Here is a 15,222-nt window from a genome sequence, read left to right on the forward strand (position 1 = left end):
TCTGCTGCAGAACGGAGCTTCTTTCTTGTTGTGTTTGTTTTGTTCTAGATATGAAAGGAAGACACTGAGTTTGGAGACAGTGTTTTTTCACAGTCATGCCCCATGTGGCATTCAAATAAACTGACTAAACCTTGAACCCCCAGTTGCTGATCTTTCAACACAGAGCCAATGGCTTCACAGCAGGCGGCTGTAGTCCATCCACCATCTTTGTAATGTTGTCATTATTTCAAAAATGGGGGAAAAGCTCAATCAATTCTTCCCCTCAGTTTAATAATCCACACCATCAGAAAAAATCAGTAACTTACATTATATATTTTATTGCAAAAATCAACCTTGAAAGGTGTCGCTCGTGTTATTCACTCGCACCCCGGCCTGCCTTGACATTAGAGCTGAACAATTAATCAAAAAAAAACAAAAAAAACAAAATTGCAATATGAACTTCTGCAGTTTCCAAATCATAGAGGCTGCAATGAACTACTCAAGAGAGAGGAGCGTCCAAAATGGATTTCTAACCAAGGTGTTTTCTTTGGTCCATGAATCAGTACAATACTGGTGAAAACCTTTCATCAGACTCAAAATCAGTAAATCCTGCACACTGACATCTATTTATTTTTTAACAAAATCAACTTTTCTCACTCTTCTATAAAGTTCTAAAAATGTATGACAAGAAAAACATGATATGTTCACAGTTTAAATCGCAATTGCAATATTCTGCCAATTAATTGCAATTAGATTGTTTGTCAATATCTTTCAGCCCCACTTGACATGTACTGAGTGAGTAGTAGCTGCAGACAGAAGTAAAGGTGGAGAGTAACTAAGTACATTTACTCGAATACTGTACCTAAGTACAATTCTGAGGTACTTGTACTTTACTTGAGTATTACCATTTTATGCTACTTTATACTTCTACTCCATGCTACTACATTTCAGAGGGAAATATTGTACTTTTTACTCCACTACCTTTATTTGATAACTTAAGTTACTAGTTACTTTGCAGATTCAGATTATTAATACAAAATATAATCAACTAATAAACTGTGATGTATTATTATAGATTACTGTAAGATACCCAGCAGTATATAAAGTAGTGGAAATCAGCCCCACCTTTTCCAGCTGCAACATTAAAGTGATGCTTACACATTAATGCATCAATAATTATAATTCAATAATTTAATATATACTGTATTATTCTGAAATGGGCCATTCTGCATAATGAGTACTTTTACTTTTGTTGCTAATACTTTTGTACTTTTACTTGCAGGACTTTTACTTGTAACAGAGTATTTTTATACTGTGGTATTTCTACTTTTACTTAAGTAAAAGATCTGAGTACTTCTTCCACCACTGCTCCTCACTGGTTTTTACTCAGCGCCCCCCAGAGTGCTGGAGAGGCTTCAACATGCAGAACGCAGCACACAAGCCTTGTTTTTTCACTGGAATGTGAATGGCAGAAATATGCAGAGCAACTATCAAACCAAAGCAAAACCATTCTCTTATTCTCCATCCAAACGGTCAGTTAGTCAGTGTCCTCGCCTCTGATCATCATATCACTTGATCAATATACTTGACAGAGCTGAACAGGCTGAGGCTCGCTGCTGCACTGATCCTCTGGACTCACTGATGAGGACTAATCTGCTTACGCTCTTCACTGTGGTTTATAGGAGGTGGCAGCTGCTGCAGTAGTTACAGTTTGATCCAAGCTGTCCGTCAGCAGCGTGCGTCCTGCTGAAGTTCCCTTGAGCAACACACCGCACCCTCCTGCTCCCCCACTGTGAGCCTCTCTGGGTGACGGCCTCAGGTATAAATGAGTAAAGTGAGTGGGAAGCTCACAGGACTCAGGATAAATTTAGAAAGGACTTTCCCTTTCCTCCGCCTCCTGCTGCCTGAAGCAGACTGGAGTTTTATTTATTCAAACATTTCTCAGAGGCAGAGCTGCTCTGGAGGCAGAAATAATCTCATTGGTTGAGTTAAACCTCAGTGGGCGGAGCCAAAGAACCAGCCTGAACGCTCCACTGCTAACTTAAAAAATACAATCTAGCCATACTGAGTTATCTAGGTTAACTAGTTAGCCTAGCTGTCCTTCCAGGTTCAAACCTTCCTCAGACCTTCCAGCATCATGAATACCATGGTCTTGAGTTAAAAAAAAACAAAAACAACAACTCATTGCCATTCAAATTCTGTGTATTTGACCAGAGTTCCTTATTTGACAAGTTTGTTAGGCAGCTCCTCCCATTGAAGTTTTTTTTTTTTTTTTTTTGGTAAGGTTTATTTTAGGCATTTTATGCTTTACTGATAGAAAGAGTGTGAGAGAGAGACAGGAATGTATGGGAGAGAGAGAGAGGGGAGGACATGCAGCAAATGACCGTGGGCCGGATTCGGGGCGCCCCAAGCACATTGGAGTTTAATTCAAGCAATGAGATTATTTAAGGTTTAGTTCAACCATATTTTTGCCTTCAGAGCAGCTCTGCCTCTGAGAAACGTTAAAGAAGTGAAGCTCTGTCAGTCAGGCTGTGCTCTCCTCTCTGTCCCACTTCACTGGTTTTGCTCAGAATTCTTCACTTTCAGCAATTCGCTCATAGCTGTGTGTGTGTGTGTGTGTGTGTGTGTGTGTCTGTGTGTGTGTGTGTGTGTGTGTGTGTGTGTGCACTTCTGTATCTTAATGGCTGAATGCTGACAAGTGGCTGGTAAGTCACAGTAACTCTGGCAGGTCACCAGGTCTGAAGGTCCTGCTGCTTTCTAGAAATCATTTTTGGCGAAACCATGGAATCAGGCACTGAGTCTTCTTCATCTTTATCATGTCCTGCATATACTGAAGACATATTATCATCTACTTGGCAGCTTCAGACTGTTTTCCTTCTTTTAAAACAGTTTTAGCCTCAGCTGCATCACAGTCACACTCATGACAGAAAGTAAAGAACGTCCTCAAGAGTATTATGGCTTTTTTTTTTTACAACAGTTACTAATGCATGTGTACTGTCTGACAAGTTTTCCAGGAAGTAGTTCAGTCAACTCACATACTGAATATGAAAGTTTGGTATTGCTTTAGATTACAGGCCGCTAATTACAGTGTAAGTAGTTTGTAATTACGGGGTGCTAATGAAGGGAGATCATTAAGACAAGTTGTAAAACACCTAGTTTCCACAGCTCACACACCTTGTACTTACTCCATAACTACACGGGACAAGCACCGATAACATTCGTTTTGTAATTATTATTTAAGTATGCATTAAATATGAAAATAATTACACCATAACTACCTTATAAATCTCAAATTGTTACCCCTAATTCCTGGACTTCTTGTTTTGTTATGCTGTAACTACAGAATTGTACCTGTAATTACTACCCCAATTACAAACTAGTTGCACCATAATTAGCAGGCTCTAATCTAAAGGGTTTCTTGAGAATAAATGTCAATAGAGATTTTATTTTGGCTGTGTCTCATCGCTCCCTGCCAGCATCGTGTTCAGGACCGGCCAGAGCGAGAGCAGGGAGAGATCAGTGCAACCCCCGAGCCTGACAGCCGCTGGGCAGAGTCTTGCGTAATAATTGGATTTAAGATTAGGGAGCTGGAAGATTAGCCAAAGTGGGCTAAAGGGTACCACATCTACGCATTAGAACCACAATGGGATCTATTAATAGGCCGGCCTCTCCTCTCCATGTCAGAGGGTTAGTGTCAGAGGGTTTCCCACCTGGAACCACATGTAGCCTCGCTGGCTCCGGATCGATTCCCTCCAAAGACCTAATTGCAGGCTGATTGGAGAAGCAGTCAGTCTCTGTCTAATTAAACACACCTGTGTCTGCAGCCTCCTGTGTGTTTCACTGTCCTCTGCAGCCTGAAGAAGGCAGAGTGGGGCCACAACACGTTGGTTTTCTACATATATGGATTCCCCATATTTCCAATGAGCAGCTCCAGTCAGTGGTGGAAGAAGTACTGAGATCTTTTACTTCAGTAAAAGTAGCAATACAACAATGTAAAGATACTCCATTACAAGTAAAAGTCCTGCATTCAAAATCTTACTTCAGTAAAAGTACATAAGTATTGGCAGAAAAATGTACTTAGAGTATCAAAGTAAACGTACTCATTATGCAAACTGTCCCCATTTAGAGAGTTATATTTTTCATAAATTATTAAATATTGGAATATTAATACTGATTTATTGACATACATGTACATGTAAGCAGCATTTTAAAGTTGTCAATGTGAAGCTAATCTTAACAATTTAGCTATACTTTTGGGTAGTCTAATCTATAACAATGATATTTTATAGTTATTTTATAAAGATGATCAAATGTTTTAAATATAAAATATTGATCTGAAAAGTATCTAGTAACTATAGCTGTGAAATAAATGTAATGGAGTAAAAAGTACAATATTTCCCTCTAAAATGTAGTGGAGTATAAGTACAAAGTAGCATAAAATGGAAATACTCAAGTAAAGTACAAGTACCTCAAAATTGCACTTAAGTACAGTACTTGAGTAAATGTACTTAGTTACTTTCCACCACTGGCTCCAGTGAACATGTTTGAAGCCTATGCAGTATGGACGGGACGATATATCGAAATTCAATATATCGCAATACAAAAATGGGACAATACATTTTGTGGGGCAGAAAAATGAATGGTGATATCAGCTCCATGTTATTCTGCTGTAGTAATCACAAAGGAGACGCTTGACCATCACAGTTTCACAAGCTCTCCTTCCATCGTGAGATCAGCAGATCGGCCCGGTCCTACTATGCAGCGTTCCTCATCTGAGCAACACCTTCCTTCTCTCCTGTTTCTCCTCTGCTGTGAAGAAAACCCACCAAGGGAAGCAGGCTGCTGTCCCTCCTGGATATAAATAAGAGCTCCAACTACCAGAAACCCTGTCAGTGAGTTATGTCGGCTAAGCCCTTGGTGTTTTTTTCTGGAGGTCACAGGCTGATGTATGCATGCAGCGGCGATTGAATTTGTCTGCGTGCCTCACTGTTTTGATTGATTTGTTGCTCTTTTATTGCCGCGGCCTCCATCGGTGGGATTCACGAAATTTCGGAACAGATTGGGGTCACAGGCAGGACCTCGGCGAGCAGGAGGGGTGCGGCCTGAAGCATGTTGTTCTACCTTTAAATCACACTGTTCTGTGTTGAGATCTGCCAGCTCTCTTCATTAAGGGATCTGCTGATCTCACAATACGATTCGATACGCGACCTGTGGTTCACGATCCGATAAAACCACGATACAATGTAATAAATAAAAGTTCAGTGACAACAAAGTCTGACTGTGCAGAATTATGTTTATTTCTGAGGCACAAATCTTTCTAGCGATGCCATTGGCTGCTAGAATGTAAACAACAATTTAAAAATGTCATTACAAAGTGACAATAATATAATTTGGATGGAGAGCTTGTGAAACTGTGATGGTCAAGAGTCTCATTTGTGATTACTATAGCAGAGTGAAATGTAACTAAGGGCGTTTTCACACCTATAGTTGGTTTGCTCTGGTCCGAATCAGTTGATGAGTTTGTAAACTTGGAGCGTTTTCCCCTTGGTTCGGTTTCTTTTCACACGGAGAAAAATCCAAGCGAACCAAAATGCATCACTACAAACCACGTGAGAACGTTCACTCCGCTTATTGGTCAGATGTGTCTGGGGCGGGAGCAAGAAAGTAAATACAGGAAGAAGGTCCTGTGTTCTGGACTAGTGCACATTGCTATGCAACATGGAGCAACGGCAGAGTTGGCATTTGCTCATAACTGTTGTAATTATCTGGGCAATATACCAGGAAAAACTGTACCAGCAGAATGCTGAATGTACTTCAAGGAAACGTCTTGAAAATGCTATACCTGCTATACCTGCTATACCTGCTGTACCTGCTGTACCTGCTATACCTGCTGTACAGTACCTGCTATACCTGCTGTACCTGCTGTACCTGCTATACCTGCTATACCTGCTGTACAGTACCTGCTATACCTGCTATACCTGCTGTACCTGCTATACCTGCTATACCTGCTGTACAGTACCTGCTATACCTGCTATACCTGCTATACCTGCTGTACCTGCTATACCTGCTATACCTGCTATACCTGGCTACAGGTATAGCAGGTATAACTTGCGGAGTAAATTGAGTACACCTGGTAGTTGGGTCGGATCGAGGTCGGATCACGTTCCCACCACAAACGAACCGCTCCAGAGTTCGTTTGGGACCGGACCGAGACCGCCTCCTCTGAAGGGTCTCGGTGTGGTTGTTTTGGTCCGCACCCGAGTGCGATTACTGTGTTCACACCTGTCCAAACGAATCGCACCAAGGGGGAAAACGAACCAGAGTCCGATTTAACCGGGCTAAAAGCGCAGGTGTGAAAACACCCTAACATTGTGATTCATTTCTAGCAGAATAAAATGGAGCTAATACTGCGATTCATTTTTCTGCCCCGCCATATGAATTCATTTTTGTATTGCGATATATTGAATTTCGATATATCGTCCCAATCCCTACTAAAATGTGTTTGCTTGAGCGGAAGCCTACATCTAACACAACACAGTCATGACCATTATTTGCCAAAGTCAAATAACAAATGTCATTGCATGTCATCCCCCTTTCTCCTCTTTCCTGTCTATCTATACTTTCAACTATCGAATAAAGGCGAAAACGCCCCCAAAAAACAGAATATCCATGTATGATAGAGAAGTGCTAAGTATAGAAATAAGAAACAGGCAGAGCAGGAGGGAGGAGCACAGAGGAGAAGAAGAGGAGGAAGGTAGGACAGAGGTTGGTATGAAGTGTTTCCATGTGACATTAATGAGGACAGTGAGCCATGGTTGAAGAGCGAGCTAAAGAAGGAGCGATGGACTCACCCACTACGACAGGAAGCACCTTCATGGCTTTCCTCTCTCGGCTGTTGATCTTCGCCCTCTTCTTCTTGTTCGGGTCGGGGGTGTACTTGATCTCCGCGAAGGACACCGCCCGCACGGGGCCGTCCTTATAGTGCGAGGGGGGGTAGGGGCAGTCGGGCGACGGGTAGCGGTCCGGCTCCTCGGGGGTGTTGTCCGTCAGCTCCCGCTCTATGATGGGCGGCAGCGGGGGAGGCAGCGAGGCCAGCGGGGGCAGCGAGGCGGCGGCCTCCTGGAACTTTCGGCAGGCCTGGATGCTGCTCCTCAGCTTGGCTTTGCGCGCCTCCTCCCAGCGCCGCAGGCCCCGGAACATCCCGCAGTAGAGCAGGAGCATGATGGGACAGGGGATGAAGAAGGAGCAGACGGAGGAGTAGAGGACGTAGTCGTTGTTCTCCAGTTTGCACTCGCTGGGGTCGCGGTCGGGCACGGCGTTGATGCCGAACATGACGGGCGAGGCCACGGCTAAGGCCAGGATCCAGGTGGCGGACAGCAGGACGATCTGCCGCTGGTCCACGTGTTTCCGGTTGTAGTTGAGGGGGATCGACACGGCGATGAACCTGCAACAGCACACAGTGTTTTTTTTTTAATACGCATTACCTGATGCAACTATCACTTCTATCACTCATACCAGCGGCTCTTAACATGCGGTCACTAGATTTTGGGAGCGGTTACACGATTTGAATCCGACCTGCGACCTTTGTCACATGTCATCCCCCCTTTCTCTCCTAGTCTTTCCTGTCTCTCTCAACTTTGAGCTATTTAATAAAGGCAAAAATGCCACAAAAAAAAAAGAAGAGAGAAAAGGCGTAAATTTCTAGATCACCAACATTATGTATTTTTTTAACACACATTACCTGATGCAACTATCACTTCTATCACTCATACCAGCGGCTCTCAACATGCGGTCACTAGACTCTGGGAGCAGTTACACGATGATTCATGGAATTTCAAAACTGATATTTGTAATATGCAAATGTATCATTGTCTTTAATCTTTGTGATTTCTTGTGAAATAGTGATTATTTGCAGTATGTAGGGTTCGGTAACACTTTCTATGAAGCCAGTGTCTATAATACATTATAATCATACTTATAACACATTATAATGCCATCATAATGCATTATAGGTATAGTTATAATCATGCATAATCTGTTATAAAGCTTTTTCATTTAAGTGGTAATGAAAAAGCTTTATAACAGATTGTAAGTAATGTGTTTATAATGTTATAAAACATTATAACTGTCTATGCATGATTATAACTATACTTATAATGCATTATGATGGCATTATAATGTGTTACAAGTATGATTATAATGTATTATAGACACTGGCTTCATAGAAAGTGTAACCTGGGGGGGTTCTTCAAATAACTAATTAAATAAAATGGACTGAAAAGGAGGAAAAAAATCATCATTTGGTGTCAAAGGTCATTCTCTGTCACCACCTGCAGCAAGGGGCCATGATTATACATTGCTTCGTTTTGGGGCTCACGAGCTGAAAAGGTTGAGAAACACTGACTAATGTCAGTAAATTAGACGAGTCTACAGAGACCTGGGTTGGGTTTTAGAGGAAAGGAAGGTGAGTGACAGCAGGTGCGTCACTGGGCTTATCAAGTAGGCTCCTCCCATCAGAGATGCTTTGTTGAATTAGTCATTTATAACCCAAAAAAACCTCCAGAAATACCAGAACAGTGACCTGCCTCTACAGCCTCTGCGCGCTGAGCCGCCCCGGGGGAGGGGGGGAGCGGGGTGGGGGGTGGGGGGGATCCCTCTTTGCCTCAGCCTGCCCAAGGTTTCTTCCAAGTTTTTCCTACTAAGGTTTCCCTTGGGAGTTTTTCCTTGTGTGCATTAGGGTCTAAGGCTGTGGGAGCCGGGTAGGTCAGGCTATAGAATAGATAGATTGTTTGTCTTGCTAAAATCTGCTCTTGTGCTTTTCGCTATGCTTGTCCTATATATTTTTGTTCACCACAGATTATGTTTAGCTGGATCTAGCTAGGCTCATTCTCTGTAAAGTCCTCTGAGACATGCTTGTGATAAAGGGCTATATAAATAAACAAACTTGACTTAACTTGATCCAGTCTGTTGGAAAAATGATGTAGAAATGCAGGAGAAGACCCTGATTTTCAATGTCAAATTTCAATCTTAGGTCATAGGAGAAGTTACATATGAACTGAGCGTTTTGATGAACATGACATTTGTACTGAGACGTATAGGATTTGCTTACTGACCAGTTTGTTTGGTACATTACATTGAGTTCATATAGTGCCTCCACTGCTGCAGCCTGCTTTGAAACCTCTGAAAAGGTTTGCATCATAACCATTAGTACAAGTTACCTCCGATGCATCCATTTTTCTCTGATGTAATAATATTTTCTGTACTCAAGACATCAAATTTCAGGACAGGCTCTAGAAATTCAGGTCACACTTTCATCCTTCAACTTCAAGCAATGAAAGAGGATAATCAAATTGTACCAAACTAATGACCCCAGGGCAATGCTGGCAGTTTATCATGGCAGACACATCCATCGTTTGGGCTTTAAATTGCTGTCTGCTCTTATTTGTCTTCTCTTGGAGACAGTGCTCTTACAGGAGAAAAGATAAAAGGTCATCTGCTGGAGCATCATCATATTTCCCGATCTGAGCAGACTGTTCAGGCTGTGTGAGCTGGTCTGGCAGGAGGTACGGACAGGACCGTCTCCCCTGCGATTGCGATGTCGAAGCAAGAGCTTTGGGAGAGGAGCGCCTACTGAAAACCCACATGCACATTTTTATTTGTATTTTTTGTTCAAAAACCTTCGAACAGAGGGGTCAGGGTTAAGGTTTATTTGAGCAGAAGACCCTGACCCGGCTGAGATTACAGCTCTGGTTTTGTCGTGGTGTCAGAGAGTTATTGCTGCACTTTACCTTGGGCGGACTAGAGAGAATTTGCTCCATAATTCTTCCAGGAATGAGCTTTCAGGTATACTGGGTTTACTGGGTTGCAGTCAGACCTGCGTTCTCCAAAGACTCTTTTATATTGAATGCAAAGATCAATTCTCAAATCCAGTACAAGGCATTACAAGAAACTAGCTGTAAACTGTGGGCTGCGTTTTGATGGACAAACAGAATCTGGGTCAAATTACGGGTCACGAGGGACGGGGGACCAACCTGTCGATGCTGATGGCGCAGAGGTTGAAGATGGAGGCCGTGCACAGCATCACGTCCATGGTCATCAGGCCGTCGCACACGGTCATGTTGAGCGTCCACACGCCGTCCTGGAACTGACAGCACAGAGGAACAGTCAGCGAACACCTCACTGTGATTCACTTCAGCTGAAACGTATACGATATTTTCATCACAATGCATGAATAAATCCAAAGAAATCATGGAATAATCTCTTTTAAAGTGAACAAACCTCCATCAGGGAACAATGTATTCAACACAAGAAGTGTTATGTTAGTGTCACACACAAAAACAATCTGTTTTTTAACCTTTTATGGCTCTGATCTATCTGATCTTCTGACTTTTTACTAATAACATTATACAGTATATAGTCAGACTTTTACTAATTATATTATACATACATACACATATACACATTATATTATACATTATACATAAAAAAAGTCCCTGTCTCTGTAACCATTAGAATACCCTGCTGCACATTATTAACATAATAACATGTAACATAATAGTTGTGTTTCTCCTAAAAGCAATCATATTCATTTAATACAATTTATCATTCTTGTGTGTACACATAGCTTAAAAAAGTACAACATTTGCATATCAAAGAGCATTTATAGACTCATAGAAATACTTTTATCTAGGGAACATTTGATGAATAAGGACTTCTGTTTCAAAATGATATGTGGAAAGTTTTTCCTTCCGTCCTCCCTTCCTTTCTGCCTGCCTACTTTCCTTCCTATTCCTTCCTTGCAGTCCATCTAGAACCACCTAAATCCAATGAAATTCTTTAATAATATTAAAAAAGTCTTCATTAGGAATTACTTCCACACTCCATATTTCTCCAAAAATAATGAATTTCCTCCTGTTCAGTATACCCTGCCTGGATTGTTTTCTAAAACTTCACTCTATATGTAATGCGTCTACATTTTTGCCTGTTTTCCCCTTTTCCTCGGAGTATGTGCAGTGGTCACTTAACCCTGTCAGTCAGGGTCAGTTAGGTTCACACACTCACGCTCCCTGATGAACACACACGGCCGAAACGTTGTTTATCTGAAATAGAGCAATGCCATTTTCATTTAACAATTTAACACTGAAGAGAGTGTCAGCTGGCCTCTTGCCTCGGGGACGGTGACCAGAGCCTGGGAAAGGAATGTAAGGTCCGGTTGGCTATTGTTCCTCTGTGCTGTGGTAGCCAATGGCTGGCTAGTGGGGGGGGGGGGGGGGGGGGGGGGGCAGGAGGGCTCTGCCAACAGCCGCCACTGTCAGGATGGGGATTGTGCTGCCACACTGCAAAAAATGGTCAATTTATCCGCTAAGTTCATCTCATATTCAGCCTAATTTAATAGCATAATTTCACTTGCTTCAAATGGATCTCAGCTTTTTCAAATAAATTTTATGAAGTGACAGCATCTTGAAATAAGTCACTCCACTTCTTCAAGATGTCAGCTGATTCCACAAGATCATCAAAACAAGTTGTGTTGGAAATAAGCAAAATTATCTAATCCGACATTTCTTTTTTTTTTTGAGAGAGAAAAATGAGGTTTTGAGACTGACTATGAGATTAAATCACAGGCTAAGTAGTCCAGTGTACTGGACTAACCCTAAGTGACACTGCTGCTGTTGGGTTAGGAGTGTTAGGAGTGTTAGGAGGCTCTTTGGACACGTTCACATGGTCAAGAAAGAGGTTTGGATCTCATGCTGTGTGTCATTCTGGGGGGGGGGGGGGGGGAGAGTTACAGTGTTGTGTTGGGGAGGTCAGCCGAGCCAAACGCCCCTCTGAGAGGTCACACAGAGTTCATGTCCACAGCTGAGTTGGAGTTTGTTAGCGGTTGAGCCTCCGTACAGCGTGTGACCTGCAGTCTGACATACAGACCAGAGCAGAGAGCCCAGTGAGTCCCTCAGGTCAGCAGGTCCCAGCAAACATTTAGAGAAATAGATGTTGAAAACCAAACCAGTGCCAAAATTAAAGCTGAGACGTTTGTAGTCGTCCAGAGCTGCTGCCTGCAACGCTGAACCGTGAAATCAGGACCTAAATATGTTTCTGATTTCAATTCAAAACAATTCAAAACTTTTATCTCGACATGATGTCTTATTGTGAAAATGTTCTGTTGGTGTGGGCTGATGTTGAACTTGGCCTCCTCCTGCACATCGCTGTCTGTGAAATGGTTGTTAGGTAGAAGACTATTTGAACCGGTCAGCTCCCAGTGGCCACCGGTAGAAGAGAGTGGTTGTGCTGGGCTGCTCCCAGTGTGAAGGCTGGTTCATGCTTCATTCAGAAACACACGAGACAGAGTGCATGCGGTCAAAATGTGCTCCAGTGATTGCAGCCAAAACTACTCGGTGCACCGGAGACACGTGAGGTCGTGCATCACCTCAATTCCCCCTCCAGGATCAGCTGAACAGAGAGGAACTACTGGCTGATTCTGATGGGTTTTTTCTTCCTTGTTGGAGATGTGGAGAGCTGGATTTTCTTGCACCACAACCGTGAACACTATGCTCCTGCACATCTTGCCTCGCATGAAGCATGAACCAGCCTTGAGTGTGTGTGTGTACCAGCCACCCCCCCGACTGCTGCTGTCAATAAGAAATATTCTTTTGTCAACTTGCCTGGTTAAATAAAGGTTAAAGACTATAAATACTGTGATAAAGCTTTACACATGAGGCCAAAATCCAAGTTTTTATATGGCACAAAATAGATATTACAATAAATAACTATGAGTGGTTTATGAGGCAGAGCTAGTGTTCTCTTACAGTCCAGAGAGTGCTGAGCCTCGACAGTGGAAACTGCCTGCAGTCCTTCAGATTAGTTTATCATACTGTTGGGAACATGATGTGTGCCATTCACTTCAATAGGACGCTGAATGTGAAGATTCAGGAAGTGGATCAGGAGGCAGATTTGTTGTAAATGTGTGTGATCAGCAGTTTCTAATGCAGTCTGCTGTCTGTCTCATCCTGCACTTTCCCATTCACCCTGAACGTGACGTGCTGCTGTTTCAGATCCAGGGTCAGTATTACATACTATTACATAATGTAGTATTACTCTGAAACTCAGTATTACATACGATTACATAGAATTACTGTGAAACTCAGTATTACATACTATTACTGTGATACTCACATCATTACATAGTATTACTGTGAAACTCAGTATTGAATAGTTTACAGTGCTACTGTGCTACTCAGTACTGTGATACTGAGTATTACTCAGTAAGTTGTCAGTGTGTTTCTGTATCAATACCAACAGAAGGGCCTGTATGTTACTATAGTAATGCAGTACTGTACTTGGTGAATGAAGTGATGTTGATGCTGATAATACACTGTGGTTTTCATATGGTGCTTAAACTACAGTCAGAGTTCTGTGGTTCTTTAACTACAGTCAGAACTCTCTTTCTTTAACCTACAGTCAGCTCTGTGGTTCTTTAACCTACAGTCAGCTCTGTGGTTCTTTAACTACAGTCAGAGTTCTGTGGTTCTTTAACCTACAGTCAGCTCTGTGGTTCTTTAACCTACAGTCAGCTCTGTGGTTCTTTAACCTAAAGTCAGAGTTCTGTGGTTCTTTAACCTACAGTCAGAGTTCTGTGGTTCTTTAACCTACAGTCAGCTCTGTGGTTCTTTAACCTACAGTCAGCTCTGTGGTTCTTTAACCTACAGTCAGAGTTCTGTGGTTCTTTAACCTACAGTCAGCTCTGTGGTTCTTTAACCTACAGTCAGCTCTGTGGTTCTTTAACCTAAAGTCAGAGTTCTGTGGTTCTTTAACCTAAAGTCAGAGTTCTGTGGTTCTTTAACCTACAGTCAGAGTTCTGTGGTTCTTTAACCTACAGTCAGCTCTGTGGTTCTTTAACCTACAGTCAGCTGGGTGGTTCTTTAACCTACAGTCAGCTCTGTGGTTCTTTAACCTACAGTCAGCTCTGTGGTTCTTTAACCTACAGTCAGCTCGGTGGTTCTTTAACCTACAGTCAGAGCTCGGTGGTTCTTACTTTAAACTACAGTCAGAGTTCTGTGGTTCTTTGACCTACAGTCGGAGCTTGTGGTTCTTTAACCTAGAGTCAGGTCTGTGGCAGTCAAAGCTATGTGATTATTGAACTACAGTCAGAACTCTGGTTCTTTAACACACAGTCAGAGCTCTGTGGTTCTTTAACCTACAGTCACAACTCTGGTTCTTTAACCTACAGTCAAAGCTAATTGACTGCTAATTAACCAGTGCAATAATTAACAAGTGTTTGGTCAGCACCTACAGTCAGAACTCTCTTTCTTTAACCTACAGTCAGAACTATTTTTGTCTTTTGTTGATCTTTAAAGCACTTTGTAACCAGTTTGTTCAAGGCTCTGAATCAATACATTTGATTTGGAAAAAATATATACATAATAGTCCTATAATATACTACTAGATCCTGTCCACTGTATTGGCAAATACTAAAGGTACCTAAAGTGTGTTTGTGGTAGACAACTCAATCAACCTCAATGTACTTTATGGCATTCCTATAATATTCCTATAGTGACTATAGTATCTAGTCTCCAAACTCACCTCAGAATAGACGAACAGCGGCAAAACCAGAACAGCGAGCATCAGGTCCGCCACAGCCAGACTGACGATGAAGTAGTTGGTCGTAGTCTTCAGTGCTTTCTCGGTGTAGACGCTCAGACACACCAGCAGGTTCCCGCAGATGATGAACACGGTCAGCAGCACTCCGAAGATCAGGGCTGGGAAGTTGTGTCCGGAGGCCGAGGCTCCCTCGGTGCTGCTGGACACGGTGAGGTTGGCCGGCATCTCTGCGGCCAAGGATCCGCTCTCCCTCCCCTCTCCGAGCCAAAGCAGCTGGACTTGGTAGGGGGGGTCATGTAGGCATAGTCTCAAACTGGTGGCCAGGGTGGACTCTGCTAGCCATCTTGTAGTTTCATGGTTCAGGGAGACTCTACTACACTCTACTAGCGAGCCGCGCGCTTCCTCTCTGCGGTTTCAGCACCGGACAGCCGCTGCGCTTCAGCGTCTCCACACAACTTTGGTGCGCTCTTTACGCAAGGCTCTCCGCGTAAAATTGGACGTAAATAGACGTTGTTTTGACAATGTTTAGCCTAATTTATGACATAGAGCATACAGTAAAATCATAAATTCATAAAATAGATATTGTATACCTTCGCTGTCGAGTCACCCATCCTTTTGAAAATACATTTTATCTAGTAAGGATCACACACT

General features: G+C 42.6%; 1 protein-coding gene across 1 annotated transcript; it reads right to left on the bottom strand.

Moving 5' to 3' along the window:
- Positions 1 to 6,830: 6,830 nt before the first annotated feature.
- Positions 6,831 to 14,796, bottom strand: LOC139643844 (D(4) dopamine receptor-like; the record flags this gene model as incomplete). The annotated part of the gene is made up of 3 exons (XM_071519124.1): positions 14,554 to 14,796; positions 10,011 to 10,123; positions 6,831 to 7,423 (listed from the first exon to the last, which is right to left on the bottom strand). Coding segments are annotated over exons 1-3 (949 nt in total), but the record flags the coding sequence as incomplete, so codon positions are not given.
- Between the last annotated feature and the right edge of the window lie 426 nt (positions 14,797 to 15,222).

This window comes from Centroberyx affinis, unplaced genomic scaffold (genome assembly GCF_046629955.1).
Source record: "Centroberyx affinis isolate AG114_WGS23_722 - 3 ecotype Tasmania unplaced genomic scaffold, CSIRO-AGI_Caff_v1 ptg000660l_1, whole genome shotgun sequence".
NCBI lineage: Eukaryota > Metazoa > Chordata > Actinopteri > Beryciformes > Berycidae > Centroberyx > Centroberyx affinis.